General features: G+C 37.6%; 1 protein-coding gene across 1 annotated transcript; it reads right to left on the reverse strand.

Moving 5' to 3' along the window:
* Positions 1-3,573: 3,573 nt before the first annotated feature.
* LOC112186510 (pentatricopeptide repeat-containing protein At2g22070) lies at positions 3,574-6,232 on the reverse strand. Its single transcript, XM_024324958.2, has one exon. The coding sequence runs from the start codon at positions 6,047-6,049 to the stop codon at positions 3,698-3,700; it is 2,352 nt and encodes a 783-aa protein (XP_024180726.1). The 5' UTR covers positions 6,050-6,232; the 3' UTR covers positions 3,574-3,697.
* Positions 6,233-17,048: the final 10,816 nt, after the last annotated feature.

Raw genomic sequence — 17,048 nt, forward strand, 5'->3', positions numbered from 1 at the left:
CGTTTATCGAGAGGGTGGATAAACCTCGCTCGTTCACTCAAAAGGTGCATCTATATAAGCATACCAATGAACACTTCGCGGTGAGGGTAAAATGAAATTATAAGGTTGAGAAATTCTATTTCTCCACACACTGTGCTTAGCAAGAAAGTAGTGAGAGCGGCTGGTAGGGTGCGTAGTATGAGCCCCCTTTGCTGTTATTCAAAGAAGAAAGGGGCCTCGTCATTGTATTCATAGGCATTAGGCAATCAATAACGTGAAAATTCTGGTTGTGCTTAGTAATAGCAGAAACAAATGCTTTAAAGCCGTCAGACATTGTAGTCATAAACAATCAATAAGGTGAATATTCTGTAGGTCCTACTTACTTTCACTAATGAAACCAGTGATCAGTGACCTACTTCAGAACCTTTTTCTTTGTTTGTTTTGTTTAAGAATCTAAATTACAACAGTTTATGAGCACAAAAAAATTGTAATTCTCAGACAGCGAAGAGAATGTGATGGATCGTCATCATATCTGATGCATCAAGGTTGTGACTTTAGCTGCTTTAAAATAACATTTTCATGATTAAAGCACACTAAAGTCAAGCATCATCATTATTCTCACTCATAGTGCTTGAAACAATATTGAAATTGCAAGGTTAATTTTACAGGAGTCACTGAAGCAGGTAGATTTCCCAGTTGGCTGCAAATTCTAACCAGGCACAACTTCAAACTTTCACCCTAATTGAAGCACGGCAAAGAGCCAAAGACACTAAATTAGAAGACCGTCGCTGACGATAGATTGAAGTAGAGGAAAGAAGAATGTTCTTTCTTAGAATTGATTCAGTACATGTTATCGTCATAGGGAATGACTGACAAATGATGCAGCCTCTGAGTTCTGAGTTGTTGAAAACTTGTTTCATTGTTGGAAAGATGACTTGTTTCATTCTTGGAAAGATGGAAGACTGCAATTCGAGCAGGAAAATGCCATCTTCACGAGAGAGCGCACTTCCCTTGATGTGTACGATGAGGGGAAATGAGGTGGTACAAAACATCTCCCCAATTGGCATTTGTCAGGCTGGTAATGCAAATGATGACGATGACGACTGGATGCCTTCTCGTCATTATTTCCACTGTTACCACTCCAAAGCTACAAACTTCACATGTTCTATTCACTTCTATTGTATAAGCAAGATCTGCTACAACAAGCTCATAGAAAGCAGGACCCTTATTAGTATGTAGACATAGCTGCAAAATTGAAGTTTAATTAATCATGAACGGTTCAAACCCAGTTTCCAATTTTCAGATCAAGGGATGACCGCATCAACCTGTTCAAATACTGAACCTACATGTTATAAACTAGAGACTTTGGAAAACAATGGAAGACAAACCATTGGACAATGCTACTGATCCACTTTTAAATCACATGATGTGGCACTTCATGTGGCAATTAAACATTGGTCTACCTAACTTGAAAAGTTTTCATTATCTAATGTTTTACTGCATCAAATTTGTTCTGAGAATTAATAGAAGCAGGATCATGAAAAAAAAAAAAAACTTCATCAGACACAATCATTTAGCTGAGTAAGAATGATTGGCCTAACAACAGAAAAAGTGTTAAATTAGGGGAAAGACGATGACTGTACAATACAATATCTGAAAATCCAACTAGAACAAAGAACAATCATACAGACACCTGGAAAGTGCAAGAACAACTCACATGGCATTCGTCTTCTTCTATATACTTGACAAAAAATTCGTCCAAAGCTTAAAATCATCAACAGACATCCCTCTACACCTCCATTCACAAATAAAGCAAAGAGCATGTCAGGAGTCACATACCAAGGAGTTTCTTATAGTTCTGGAGACTTCACTTTCATATTAGCATAATCCAGTGCAATACTAGCAGCAAGAGAATCTGTGAACACATAATCCAAACCCTCAGAAATTCAATACTACATGAGCATCTAGGACAGATAGGGTCATAGTTAACTTTTTATTGACTCTTCACCAACTAGTGAGCAGCTTTCTATGAAAGTACAGAAATGAATTTTAACCTTGAGAAAATATGAACCTTCCAGAAATTCCAGTTAGATGCCCCAACCGCATAAGGAAAGTGAGATAAGGATAAGCAGATTTAAAAGAAAACTTTCCCTTATAATCCTTAGTAACAAGTGTCATTGCTATGAATTTTCAGAATAACCTCGAGAAGAGGAAATCCATGAATCTAGCAACACTCCAACTCTGTTCGGTAATAGTGAACAGTCACACTAAGTTGATCTGAGAAATCCAAGTGGCTAGAGGAGCACAGTCCCAGAATCATTCCGGAAATATAACTGTCAATCCCAACTCTCCATTTCAGACCATTAAGAAGAATGTGAGCATCATAGAATATCCCCACCACGTTGAAGAGAAATAACGACTTTCAGATCCTTGGCAGACATAAGATCTCTGCACTTCAAGCATTTACCCATCCACACAGATTTGGCTAGTGAGTTGGCTAGGGAGGCTTGATTCATAAGAGCTGCTCTCTTAAGATCATTATCAAAGGTTTAGGTTGGTGAAATGTGCCTAGACTTCCATATTCTCAAATAGTTTTACTTCTTTGCCACTTTGTAAGCATTTCACCTGGAAAACAAATTGCAACAGTTAAAATCACTCTATTGCCAGCAGTGGGCCCAATAGATGCAAGTGATAGTGATAATTACCAAAGATATAATATGCAACACCATTTGGATATGAACACAAATATGGAGCTGTTTCTCTAATTTTAGACCTTCCAACAGTCACTTTGTACTCGAGCAGTAGCAGTCTATGGGTCGGCTTATTTTCAGGTGAGGGAGGACTAACCTAGGTGCAGTCTATAATGACAATAAATCAATGCAGCCAGCGTACATTAAAGTATGTATTAGTTTGCAAAAACACAATGAGAAAGCAAAGCAACAAAAGCAGCCGAATTCAAAACGCACCATAAAGAAAGAAGCCAAAAAGAGAACACAAAAGCATCAGAACCAAACAATTATGAAAGAGTCCTTATTTCTTAAGGTTCAGCCCAGCTGCGTTATGGTGACAACCTTCATGGATAAACAAATTGAATTTCAGTCTTTAAATAACAAACAAAACTATCTAAGTATCTATATAACATTAAAATGAAGAAAGAATGAAAAAGGAAAACCATATGTGAGCAAAATCGTTCTGCTCCCAAATAATAATTCCAAGATCGTATTGAAAAGTAACTGCTCAAATCTACCAGAAGTAAGGTATGTGTCGAAGTCAGATTTGTTGAGAAATGCTAAGAATTGAAATTCAAACTGACCATGTTGGATTACCAATGGACCCCAATAATTTAAGTCAACAGTAAATGGTTCCACAATGCATATCAAACCTACACAGAGTTTGGTTTTGCTCCGTGTTATCAACATCCAAAACCATGCTTCAATCCTTGGGAATTAAATGTCTCAAAGACCAACTATCTCGTATAGCAGCAATCAGAGAGCAAGGACATGATTGCCAAGAAGAGTTACCTTCAAATGTAAACTGACCATATTAGCAGCTTCCTGGAGCCGTATGAAACTAACTAGTCAGCCAGCACATCAACTGCTGCTTTTGTGGAGTATCAACCTCTTCTCTTTTTTTTGGATAATGTAGAGTATCAACCTCTACATACAACAATCTTTGTACACTTGAACACTAAACCATCTTTAAATCTTCATCCTTATGCCTACCAATAGTCCCGACAAGAACAAGTCCCATTCTTAAAATGGTGAAAACGAGTAGCGTCTCTCAGAATGATTTCTCTTCCCACAAGCTTGGATATAAATTTAATGGCAGAGTGACAATCATTACAAACTCTGAGGTTCTTCATAATCCTCAGCGTACTGTTCTCTGGAGTATTTATTAGCCCAAATGCAATTGCAAGTTTCTCACTGTGATGCATAAGCATCTTCTCCTTCAATTCTTCTGCAACGTCGTGCAATACTGACTCAGTATCAGGGACAAAACCGATATTTTTAATCTCTTTCCAGATTTTCTCCATCATCTTGTAGATTCCATCTCTCTGTGGGTGAACTCCATCATCAACCCCAAACACATGGACTTTGTTCTGATACTCAAGCCAACTAAATCCTTGGCCTTTCTTCACTCTCCTATTCTTCATTAGCTTTCTTACTTCTGCAGCATCTACCCACCTTCCACAAGCTGAATACAAATTAGCAAGGGCTGAATAGGCCCCACTGTTGTCTGGTTCAATAAGGAGCAATTTGTCTGCTGCAACTTTAGCCAAATCAACATTTTTATGAAGCTTACAAGCAGATAAAAGTGAACCCCAAGCTATTACATCAGGTTCAATTGGCATATTTTGTATCACGTCGTATGCTTCTTGAAGTAACCCAGCACGCCCAAGCAGATCAACCATACATGCATAATGGCTATGGGTGGGTTCAATCTTGTGTACACTCCTCATCAAATTATAGTAGCTCCTGCCCTGGTCGACCAACCCCACATGTGTACAAGCAGAGAGCACCCCAACATAAGTTACATGGTCGGGCCTAATACCAAGTGACAGCATCTTCTCAAATAGTTCAATGGATTCTTCCCCAAGACCATGTTGAGCCAGGGCTATAATCATGGAACTCCAAGAAACAGTATCTCTATTCCGGTCAATCAGATTGAAAACTTGCTTTGCACCACTGATGCTTCCAGCTTTGGAATACATGGTAATTAGAGCATTGCCCACAGAAACCGAAGACACTTCTCCTGTTCGTATAGCACTTGCATGAATTTGTTTTCCATAATCCAAAGAAGCCAAGCTTGAACTGACACTTAACATAGCTGCTAAGGTGTAGTTGTTTGGCCTGGGGCCTCCTTCTATCATTGACCTAAAGAGCTCCAAAGCATCATTATTCAACCCATTCTGCACATAACCGACAATCATAGCTGTCCATGCTACCACATCACATTCTCTCAATGAGTCAAATATCTGTCTCGCTGGGTTAACATCCCCAACCTTAATGTATCCATCCAATAAGGAAGTAAAAGCTATAAGATTGAGATCTGAAGTCCCACATTGCTCTAAAACCTTTTCAGCAATTTCCAACCCACCAGACTTGGCATACATTGAAATCAAAGCATTAACCACTGCTTCGGATGTGTCCAATCCAGCTCTTATAATAAGAACATGTATTTGTTTTCCAAGTTCCAACTTCTCAAGGTTAGCACAAGCTGACAAGATGCTTGCCAAGGTGAACTTATCAGGCTTTAGAAAAGAATCCTTCACCATACTTAAGAAGGTAGCCACTGCTTCCATTTCGAGCCCATGCTGGTTGTATCCAGCAATAATTGAATTCCAAGAAACAATGTCGCGCTCCGTCATTTGATTAAACTGTGCAAGAGCAAGGTCTGCACGACCACATTGCATATGTAACATAATCATATGATTCCAGCTCGATACATTTTTCAATCTCATCCTATCAAAAACAATCTGTGCAGTCCCCGGATCACCACATTTCACATACATATTTAAAAGGCAGTTCCCAACCGAAACATAACTGCCAACTGCGAGCTTAACAACAAAGGAATGCACCTTCCTACCAATATCCAAACCCTTAATCGAAGCGCAAGCCGAAAGAATGTTAGTAACAGTGAACTGGGTCACAGGAACTCCATCCGAAACCATGTCCAAGAACATCCGAATCGCATTACCATATCTCCCCATCTGATTATAACCCACAATCATCGCAGTCCACGAAACCGAGTCGCGTTCAGGCATTTCATTAAAAACACCCCAAGCTGCATCGAGCCTTCCCTGCTTTGTGTAACCAGAGAGAATCGTGTTCCATGAAAACTTGTTTCTCACAGGCATTTCATCGAACACGTTGCGTGCATCGACATAAGACCCAGTTTTGATGTAATAGTTCATGAGATTGTTCATCAAGAACACACCTAGGTGAAGCCCTGACTTGATGATCTGGGCATGGATGGATTTTCCGGCAAATGGGTGTCTCTTGTTTAGGCATGCTTGGAGGTGATAGGCGTAGAAATCCGACGAAGTGGTCAGAGGGTTTGGGGCCTCCATCAGAATAGAGAGCAACTGCTGTGTGTGGTAATTAAACCAATCAAGAAAAGGTTATGTTTATGTTTGTGAGAGAGGTTGACGTTAACTTTTAAGCCTGGCGGGAATTCCCGCAGACAGAAAGAGCCGTTTGAAACAGAGCCTCTCTGGCCAAAATCCAAAGTAAGAATGAAGGTGTAGGACAGCACAAACTAAACGACTTTAGTTGTCTCCGATTTATGGATTTTTCAATTTTAAGTAAGTAAACGTATTGGTAATTAAAGTATTATGTATACGAGGGATCCCTTTTTTTTTTTTAACCATTTTAAGGGATTGATATTAGATCAACTTTTCGATCACATATGGATATGTTCACTGTTCACTGTTCACTGTTCAGTTTTTAGTTCTATATGAGATTACTAGTAGATTACTTATGTAAATTTTCAGCCACATTGATAATAGTTAAGGCATCCATAACAGTGATTTACAATTATAAACATAAACAGTTCAGGTTGGACATATTTAGTTCGTCCATTTTAATCTAGTTCGATACCTTAACAGTCTTCAATTTGGCTGAAAATTTGCATAAGTGATCTATTCAAGGAGTATTAAAAACTTAACGATCAAGATGTCTATATGTGATCGAAAAGTTGATCCCACAAAGGATCCCTTATGATACCCAAAAAAAGATCCCTTACTAGAAGGACTATATGTGATCGAGAAGTTGGTCCCACAAATGATCCCTTAAGATACCCCAAAAAAATATCCCTCACTAGAAGGGCCATATGTGATCGAAAAGTTGGTCTCACAAAGAATCCCTTAAGATACCAAAAAAAAATATCCCTCACTTGAAGGGTCATAATGTGTGTGTGCGCGCGCGCGCCACTTACACAAAGAGAAAGAATGTATTTTTTAAGTACAAGGAAGTTGGAAAAGTGAAGAGATCGATGATCCTCTTTTTACAACAATGAAGCCTATATATACAATGGATCTGTTGTAAATATTATATATATATATATATGACTGTTCACTGTAAATACTAATGAGTTACGTCCTTATGATGTAAACTCTACCCCTATATAAAGGGGTCTAATGAGAATGAAATACACACTTCTACCTTCTCCCATATTATGTTTCTCTCTTCTATCTCTCTCTTATTCTCTAGTTTATAACACGTTATCAGCAAGCATTTGCTCTTAGTTTTCTTCTTCTTCTTCTTTGAACTCCATGATGATCCGCAAGCCTTATGGTGCAACATAGTTTCTTATGACCAAAGCTAATGATTTATGAGTTTTTCTTCTTTCTCTCCTAGATGAACATCAATTTTTTTTATGCAATCATTTACATATATTTGTATGTATCTTTTATAAAATCTAATTATTGAGATTTATGCTTCATATTCGACTTTGAGAACCATTGTTCCAATAGTCAAGACTCGAGTCTGCTGACCGAGTAGTCTTAGAACCTATGGTTCTATAGACACATCACGCGAATATTTTTTCTCGTATGTTCCCTATGGGATCCATTGTTCATATTTATGAACACTTCAAAACTTTTGTTTCGTATATGATTTTTCTATCATTTTTCATAGAACATATTGTTCTAATACTTATTGATCTTGATATATCTCGTCTTTTCTCTTTGTAGAAAGGTGACGCATCTGACAAACTTGGACTTTGATCCTTTTGAAATTTCTGCAAGAACTATTAGATGCCGAATTTCACTTTATGGCTAACAACCTTGGAGATGCCATCAAAATTGACAATAAGTCATCTGTACAAGATTGCGCCAAGGCTATGATTTTCTTGCGTTATCATCTTAACAATAGCTCAAAAGATGAGTACCTTACGGTTAAAAACCTGCTTGAGCTTTGGCAAACATTGGCTGATCGATTTGCTCACACCAAAAAACCATTGTTCTACCTAGAGCACGATATGAATGGACGCATTTGTGCCTTCAGAACTTCAACTCTATCACTGATTTCAATTCCGCTATGCATCGGATTACCTCCCAGCTAAAATTATGTGGAGAATTTGTCAGTGAAGATAACAAGCTCAACGTCTCTGATATTTTATAGACAATGGAAAACATGTTGATGACAAGATCAGCGCCAATGTTCTTGACATCGGTTAATTTTAAGCCTATGTCTAAGCGTTTTTTTTTTGTCTCTATTTATTTATTTAGCTAGTCATTTTAAGCCTATATTTTGGCACCGATTAAACGTAATTACGTTTCCTTATCTTTATCTATTTAATCACATTTATTATGTTTAAATTACCTTTATTACAATTCTTACATAATTGAATTTGTCATGAGTATTTGTTGCAAGAGTTACAATTATCATGATATTACCATTATCTTTTTTTTTTTGAGAAAAGATAGAATCCATTAATAACCAAAAGAATTACAAAGCATTGGAATAATCGGTTGTGGTATCAACACCACGACACATATTCCTACCAAGATCCATAGTTATGGGTCCGTCACTAATAGTAACATCCATGAACCGAAAAGGTCCAACCCCTAACCAATTTTTACGCCTATCACCCCAGGCTACAAAGAAAGATAACCAATCCCGAGTGTCACGATACGACCTCGTCACCAACAGCCAGACGAACCACTCCACCCTCTTCCACACCGTGTCCATAAACCGCCAGACCACGTGCAAGGGAAATCCACCTTTCCGTTGATAACCAAACAGCATCGAAATTCTACCATATTGTTCCCAGGAGTAACACCATATAGATGGCTCCACAACACGACCAAAACCTCCAAACCCTAGCTCAATTGAGTAGGGACGTTTTATTTGACCTAACCAAAAACCTGAAACTAAAATCCTAATAAAAAATTGACCAAACACGGCGGCCCGGCCCAACCTCCACTTCCCGCAAGGAACTATCGCCGCCCTCCTCCAAACTTGCTGCCAGCATTCTCCATCGTCACCACACCGCCGCCTTGCACCACCACGTTGCAGCAACGTATTCCTACGCCACCGCATCGCCGCACCACAAAGCCGGCCACCCCCAAACCTGGTCGATGTCCGAGATTGAAGCCCAGAAAGGGGCGAACCATCTCCGAGCTCGTCCCTGCCCTGGGATCGAAGCCCCAGCCACCTCCGTACACCCTGAACCATCCGTGACGCCAGGAACAGCCGCTGGCAATCACCCCTTCGTTGTTCCTTGTCAGATCTCACCCATGACCCAAGGGGAGGAGATCTCACCCGATCTGCCCCGTCCAACGTCAAACCACCTTCCACCATCCGTGAACCAGGCCTCCGCCAGAGATCCATGCCGCTAGCCCGGGAAAACTTCCTCTCCCGGACCGGAACGCAAACGGCAGGGAGCCGACGGCGTTCGGCCGGGAGAGGCGCTCTCTCTCTCTCTCGAAGACGCTCTCTCTCTCTCTCTCTCCTTTTTCTCCGCGCGTGAGGCGCGTTCTCTGGGCCGCGCTTGTTAGGTCTAGTTTGTTTTCTATTGATATTACCATTATCTGGTAGTTATTGTTATTAATAACTCATTTTATTAACATTCGCCTCGATAATTATTGTTATTTTTTGACGAAAATAGTTCAGCCCTTTCATTAAATTTAGCAAGCAGTATAAGAACGAAACACCCCTATGGGGTCGACATAAAGCAATAGTCCCTTAGAACCATAAGAAACCCTATTCTACACAAATAGCGCCCCATATAATCCCTAGTACACCCACCTTTTAGGAAGTCCACGCACCATTATTTTAACAAAAACCAGAAACCTTGAAGCAGGCATAAAAGGTAACAACTAAGGCACTGACTTTTGCAACCCAAATAGAAATTAAATTAAACTAGCAGTAGAAGGTGACAGACCACCTTCCACATTATCCTCTGCATCAGGAGACAACCCAAAATGGACCCAAAAAGGTGACAGACCACCTTCCACATTATAGCCCTGTCAAAATTAACCACATCCAAGGCCCAATTTGGGTAAACCCTAGGGCAAACCCTAGAGCCCAGCAAGGCATTTTAGGAGAAACCCTAGCCTCCCCAATAATTCTGCCGTCACCGCCACCCTCTTGGAAACAGCCACCGTCTCTATAGAAACTGCCACCCCATAGAGACCACCATTACCACTGTAGAGACCACCGCCACCCAAGTTCCTATGGGAACACTGACCACTACCATCATAACTACCATCAAGGACAGATTGCATAATTAGATTGGATGCCCAGCAACTCAAGTCCCCTGACGAGCAAGACAGATCCACCATCACCACCATTAGATCAATGCAATCCCAGGCAAACCAACCTGACCAATCATCGCTGCAAGCTGCATCCCGAACACTGGTACCTGCCTTCACATCCATCCTCCCTAGAGAACCCACATAATTAACATACCGATCCAATCTTCGATCGGTAACAGAGCCACCATCACCACAACCATAGCCGGCGACGAGAAAAATTAGGCAACAGCCTAGGAGCAAGGAGCCGAGGCGAGTTGTCCCGTCGGCACCACCAAGAGTTAGACTAGAGAAAAGTGAAAGGACCCTCCTCTCAGTCAAAAGCACAAGACCGCCACTCCTTGATAAAAGTCGCCGTCGAGAAACCTCCCGTAAGGGAGTCAAAAAAGAGAGCATCGCAAAAAAAAAAACTGATAACTATTTCCCCGATAATTATTGTTATAATAAAACTCATTTTATTACCATTATTTGATACATATCATAATTATTTATTTTATGCGATCATAATGAACATTTGTTACTTATGATTATTTTTGTCATGTCTATCTCATATAATTATGTCGTTTGTGAAAAAATAACAAAATACATTCCATTACCAGGATTTGAACCATGGTCCCTCGGGTGAGAGCCAAAAATCCTAACCAACTAGACTCAACAAATTTTTGATTATTTTGTTATGATTATTTTTATCATGTCTACCTCATATAATTATGTCGTTTGTGAAAAAATAACCAAAAATACATTCCATTACCAGGATTTGAACCATGGTCCCTCGGGTGAGAGCCAAAAATCCTAACCAACTAGACTCAACAAATTTTTGATTATTTTGTTATAATGTTATATTAATGCATGTATCAATTATTGATTCTAAATGAATATCTCTTTATTTTGGCATTTGGTACTCACGAATTGGTATCAACAATATCAATTATGTTTCCAATATAATAGAGGTATGTATTTTCATGAGTTTGACGACTTCAATTTGATCTCCTCTTATTATTTATTCTGATAATTTGATATAGAATTGTCAAGTTATAATGAGATCGAAACTACATGTTTCTTGATTCAATTTCATGAGGACTTAAAATTCCTCCGCTGATTGTTATACAATCAAATAAATCGAAACTTCTTGTTTCTTGATCTCTAATTATGTCTGGATTTTTGTCCCTCTCTTTATGAGTACATGTGAACCTCTGTTCACTCCACTTTTAGAACAAGCTTCTAATTGTAAAGACTCGAGCCCAATGCTTTAAGTACAATATAAAATTTGATGAGACTATGATCCTCCATTATATTATTATTGGAGTATATGTTTATACCCATATGGACCACTATCTCAGACTCGAAATTTGAGTATATAATTTTGACATTTATTTTCAGTGTCAAACAATAATATGAACCACGTGTTCATCAATAAATTCAAATTTGAACTACGAATGTTCATGATAAACATAATGACAAACATATTTGTCTTGCATATAATGCAACTATGGGCATGATCCATTGCAATTGTTAATAATTTTTCACAATTGATGCTTCAGAAAGCTAAGGTAACAATCATTTCAAGAGCTGCAGATCTTGATTGATGGCTCCAATTGAGCTTGTATTACGTTACCTATATGGAATACCATTGCATATATTAGTGATGAAATTTCCACCTAACTTATGTTGTATTAATCAACTATAAGTATTTAATAAGTATACTATTGTATACTATATCATGAACTAAAAATTTCATTAAGCCAAATAAAATTATTTTGGCGTGACCAATGTGTCATTGTTTTATCTACTATATCATGTAGACTCATTCATACGAATCCAAACAAGGAAAAATCAAAAGTGATTACAAGGAAAAAGAATGAATTACACCGTGAGTGGAGATGGAGATGGAGGCTTGAACGTTGGACTTGAATCTTGGAAGCAAGCTTCAACTCTTCACGGCTTCAATGGTGGATGGTGGATGCTAGGTCTTCACAGCTCCTTCTTCTTCTTCCTCTCCTTTCTTGAAAATGCAGAAGTTGAACTAGAGAATGGAGAGAGAGAGAGAGAGAGCTTTTACGTTGAGAGATTTCTGAATGAAGAGGTATGTCAAACGTCAAGCCTAGGGGGAGTATATATAGGGGACGTGAACTTGGTCTCTAAGCTTCATGAATCTTCTTTTATTTTCCCAAAGAATTATCTGAAAATGCCACACAGCTTCGACCAATCACAGACTGCCATGTAAGCCCTGTTGTGTCATCCAACCAATCAAAAGCCTTCAAAATAAGTCCCTCATATATAGTTGCAGAATTTCCATGAATTTATTCTGATTTTATACATCATTTTCGGCCAAAATATCTTGAGAGAAAGTAGGGGACGAATCTGGACTTGTTTTGGACCTTTTTCTTGTTGCACACACTTCTCCATCCCTTAAAACTCTCCCTAGAATATTTCCAACGTAATCTTTTGATTTCTTCTTGATTTTCACGTTGTCTCCTTCTTTTCCTCTTGGTATTTCACGGCAAAACACATATATTCTCCAAAATTTCCTCTTTGACGTCACAACCCTAAATCAATTGGGCTTTTATCTATTTTGCTGAAATCCACATTAACCTAGAAGGATCTTGGGCCTCCATGCCTCATCTTCAAGCCATGATGTCTCCTAGTGCTTCCAGGAATCTTCTCCCAACGTTATTTTCCTTTCTTATTTCGATCATGCTTCTTGGTTGGCTCAGGAGTCTTGCTTGACAAAGTTTCTTCTTCTGAACAGGATTTCTTGGTTGGACCAGGAAAACTTTACTTCTTCGTTCCAGCTCATTTATGCAGCCCTTTTGACTTGTCTCATCTCTCTCCAACGTCCTCTAGCTTTTCTTTCTCTTTTTGAGCTCATTTCAGCTTGTTTGCTCCATAGGATCTGAAAATAGAAACTATTACTAAAAATAGAAACTTTCCTAAACAACAAGAATTTATTCAAGGAAATAACCAAGTAAATACGAGGAAATAACACTTAAAATGTCACATTAAAATGCTCCTATTAAATTGGAGGAATTTGGTTTGTCCATTGATTTAATCTACTTCGATACCTTAACTCACCAATTTGGCTGGAAATTTGCATAAGTGATCTACTCATGTAGAACTAAAAACTAAATGGTGGAGATGTTGATATGTGATCAAAAAGTCGGTCTAATAATCGAGAGCAATTTGTAATTTTACTATATTTGATATGAACTTATAGATAAATTGGAGAAAATTCACCATACATGATGTTATGTATTGTGTAGGAGTACAAATGCAAGCAGCCACAACCAATATAATAAACGACTTTATAATAATTTGCATTATACTTGGTTTCGTGTTTTGATCTGCTCTTGGAGATGTATAACCCCATAAGTTGCCTAAAGAGGTAGGAAAATATGTTAAATTTTGTAAAAAAATAATATATAAAAAAATTCATTGTAGCAGGTAAAATCTATGCTAAGTTGACTTTAGATACGAATAATCGGTCCTCTAAATATTTTCTTTGAAGGATGTCTCAATGACTAATCATATCTCATCACAAAGTTCGTGAACTGCACAAAAACTATCACCAATCCGAAAATCTCTAGAACAAATGGTAGTCTCCAAAAGCTGAATGGTCCACGGTGCATCCCCACAATCTCGGCAATCCAAAAGTATACTGCTACAGCTAAAACCGCACCTGCACGCATCTACCTAGGATTCCCTATCCCATAAATTTCCACAAAGTCAAAAATGCACCCAACAATAACGTGAAAAACAAGCCATATCCAACCTACAATCTCCTGAGAAACATTTGATGCAACTCCCACTTGTACAAAGCCACTACAAGCACAACAGTTTTTTATTTTTATTTTTTAATCAAATAAGATTACATAGAAGTTCGAAGAACGTATAATGTAAAAATGATGCATTATCTCTAGATGTATGTGTAGACTCAGGAGTGAAAAACAGTAAAGAGGTTATTTTTCATAACAATTTTCTTTGGTTGCCAATCTTTAAAACACTCAGGAGAAACATAAATAACTGCGCCATGTGAGTTCCGTTCTTCCACATCATCTGCTTCAAGGTTCCCTAAAAGCTTAAGCTTCTCGTCGTCTCCATCAATGACCTGAGAATGAGACAATAATATGGTTAGTTTTATATAAAATTAAATCTGTGACTTCCTTATAAAATATGAACTGAAAGGAAGCTTCAAGTTAAACGTTCAGAAAACCGTCCTCAACTTTTCCCAGGTACTTCCTGAACAATCGAAGATACTAGGAATGTTTTGGAGTAGTTGACCAAGGTGTTGAAAGACAAACAAACTCAATTTATCAATTCAGCCATGAAAACTAATCAATTTATCTTCTTTTTTGTAAACAAAAGAGAAGTTATCAACCTGGACTGTCATCATTTAACCTACTAAGCCACCCAAACCAACTGAACCAAGCCTTGCTGATTGATCCTACAGAGCAATTTGAGTTCTGCAATAAATCTATAAAGGAAAGTTGGTGTCTTCGTCATTCAAAAACACTAGAATCCTACTAACTAACTACAACATAGAAATCAACCAACAATGTGACAAGAGATGCAAAAGCTACAAAGAATGATAATTCACATAACTCACCCGTTTTAGTTTGTGCTATTTTTAGTTAGAAACTTACAAACAAATTCCTACCAAAACGTTATTGATCTGAATTAGAACGACCAAGAATTTTAATCAAGCAACTCTTTCTAAGTTAGGATGAAAAATTCTTACGGATCATCAAAATTTCTGGCTTCAAATAATGAGAGCATTTATCTTCTAAAGCATAATTTCTTTTCATCAGTTAAGAAACATTCAAATGCTTCTATGGCTTCTAAAAGAATTTTAGGTGCTTGATTCATTTTATGTGATGAAATTAGGTGGTCAGTTGAGAATGATGAAAATATTAATTTCTAGACTATAAATTGAAATATCCTTTTCCTTTAGCTAACTTACTTTGAGGCGATGATGAATTTGCTTTACATCAAATTTTGCCTGATGTTATGTGTTATATTCCTACTCCTAAGAGCAATAGGGAGCATGAATATATTTGGGAACCTTCAAGTGATAGAAAATTCTCCACAAAATGAGCCTCTTTACTTTTTTTTTCCAGAATGCTCCAAACCACTCCAAAGTTCTCTGCTCAAATATATGTGGAATCTAAACATTCCTCCGAAACTCAAAGTCGTTTTTGGATGTAAACTTATTAGGAAATAATAGTAGCCTCTTGCCCAACAAAGAAACAGTATCTTAGGTAAATCCCTCGACCCCGTATTTTCATTTTCCCCCAAATTTCTCTGCATTCAAAGTATCAAACAACTACAAAAACACAAATTAAAGAAGAACAAATACACATACATAGACAAAGACAAAGAATTGAAGTACCTGGATCTCAAGAGCCTCCTCCGGCCTTATACCTCCCTGATGCCTTCGAGCTCCAGTGCGAGCTCACCGCTTCGACCAGTTTGGCTTCCGCCGGAGCCATTTTCCAGTGATCGAGGGTTTCTCGAACTCCCTCCAAATCGCTATTTCTTGTCAGGTCGGCTTATTATGTTTATCATTTAGGCCCACACTGTAGCTAGTTAAGAAGTAAAATAAAGATTACTACATTTACTTTTTTTTTTTTTTTTTTTTCAATATTTGTGTTGGCCTTCTTTAAACAAAAAAACAAAAATGTTGGCTCCTTGTTTAATTTTCCTCTCTGTTATATAGGAGAAGAATCGAACTTCTGATCATTTAACTTTGTTTAAACTCCTAATGCAATTCAAAAATTCTGATCATTTTAACTTTGTCTAAACTCCTGATGCAATTCTCGATCCCTACTGACCGCTTGTTTATTTTACTTTAACTAGAATCCAAACACACCCTAAAGATGTAGGTAGGTATGAGAGAAAATTATGTGAACAGTTATTTTACAAACGTGGAAAAAAATTAATGCTCCATTTTCCGTTCTTTTTTATCTTTTATTTTGTGGGTAATTTTTCTGAAAAATTTGTTGATCTTTTTTTCTTTTTCTTTTGTCAAGTTACATTTTTGTGCTTCTTGAATAATTCAGTTTTAAAGATTTTTTTAATATTTAGGGGCTATAACTGTAAAAGTTTTCAGTTATAGTGAGCAAAGCCCTATTCTCTTAAATATAATTTCATTAATTCTTAAAAACAAAAAAATTATGATTTCATTGTAAAAGATATTTTGGGTTTGATTAAAAAAAGAAGAAGATGTTTTGGGCATCATATTTGGTGAAACCTGTAATACCAAATAAACACTTGCCAAGTCTCAGGAAGAAAGTGAAAGTTTCTTCATATCATATATATTTTTACCATGATTGTACACCTGGCGGCGATACTACACTGAAATAAAATTGATTTTGGCCCATGCTTATGGATCTAGTGTTTGCCAGAAAACAAAGACGAGGGTCATTTTTTTAAAAAAAAATAAAGAGGGCTATGGTTTTTTTTTTTTATTACAATGAGAAGAGGGAGAATTGAATGGGTTGGGTCGGGTCGGGTCGGGTCAGTTGTTTGATTTCTTAAGCTTTATTTAATTTAATTTTTGTTTCCATTGTTAAACAACAATTAATTTTGGGAGATTTAGAGACATATTAACTAATATTTATAAATGTTATAAGTTAATTTGTATGTATGTGTGTGTGTATTAAATATGATCAACAAAAATAATGAGTCTTGTATTAACTATATAATTATTAAGCCACATTTTGAGGAAAAAAAAAACTGTATTTCTTTTTGTTAAACAAAATAAGGCCATTTTCGGCCCATTTCGACCCTATTTAGCCATATTCGGAAGGTCGGC

The sequence above is a fragment of the Rosa chinensis genome, chromosome 2, assembly GCF_002994745.2.
Source record: "Rosa chinensis cultivar Old Blush chromosome 2, RchiOBHm-V2, whole genome shotgun sequence".
In the NCBI taxonomy this organism is placed as follows: Eukaryota; Viridiplantae; Streptophyta; class Magnoliopsida; order Rosales; family Rosaceae; genus Rosa; species Rosa chinensis.

Excerpts from the sequence above, each read along its gene's own strand:
- LOC112186510 (XM_024324958.2), bottom strand. The coding sequence starts at position 6,049 with ATGGAGGCCCCAAACCCTCTGACCACTTCGTCGGATTTCTACGCCTAT.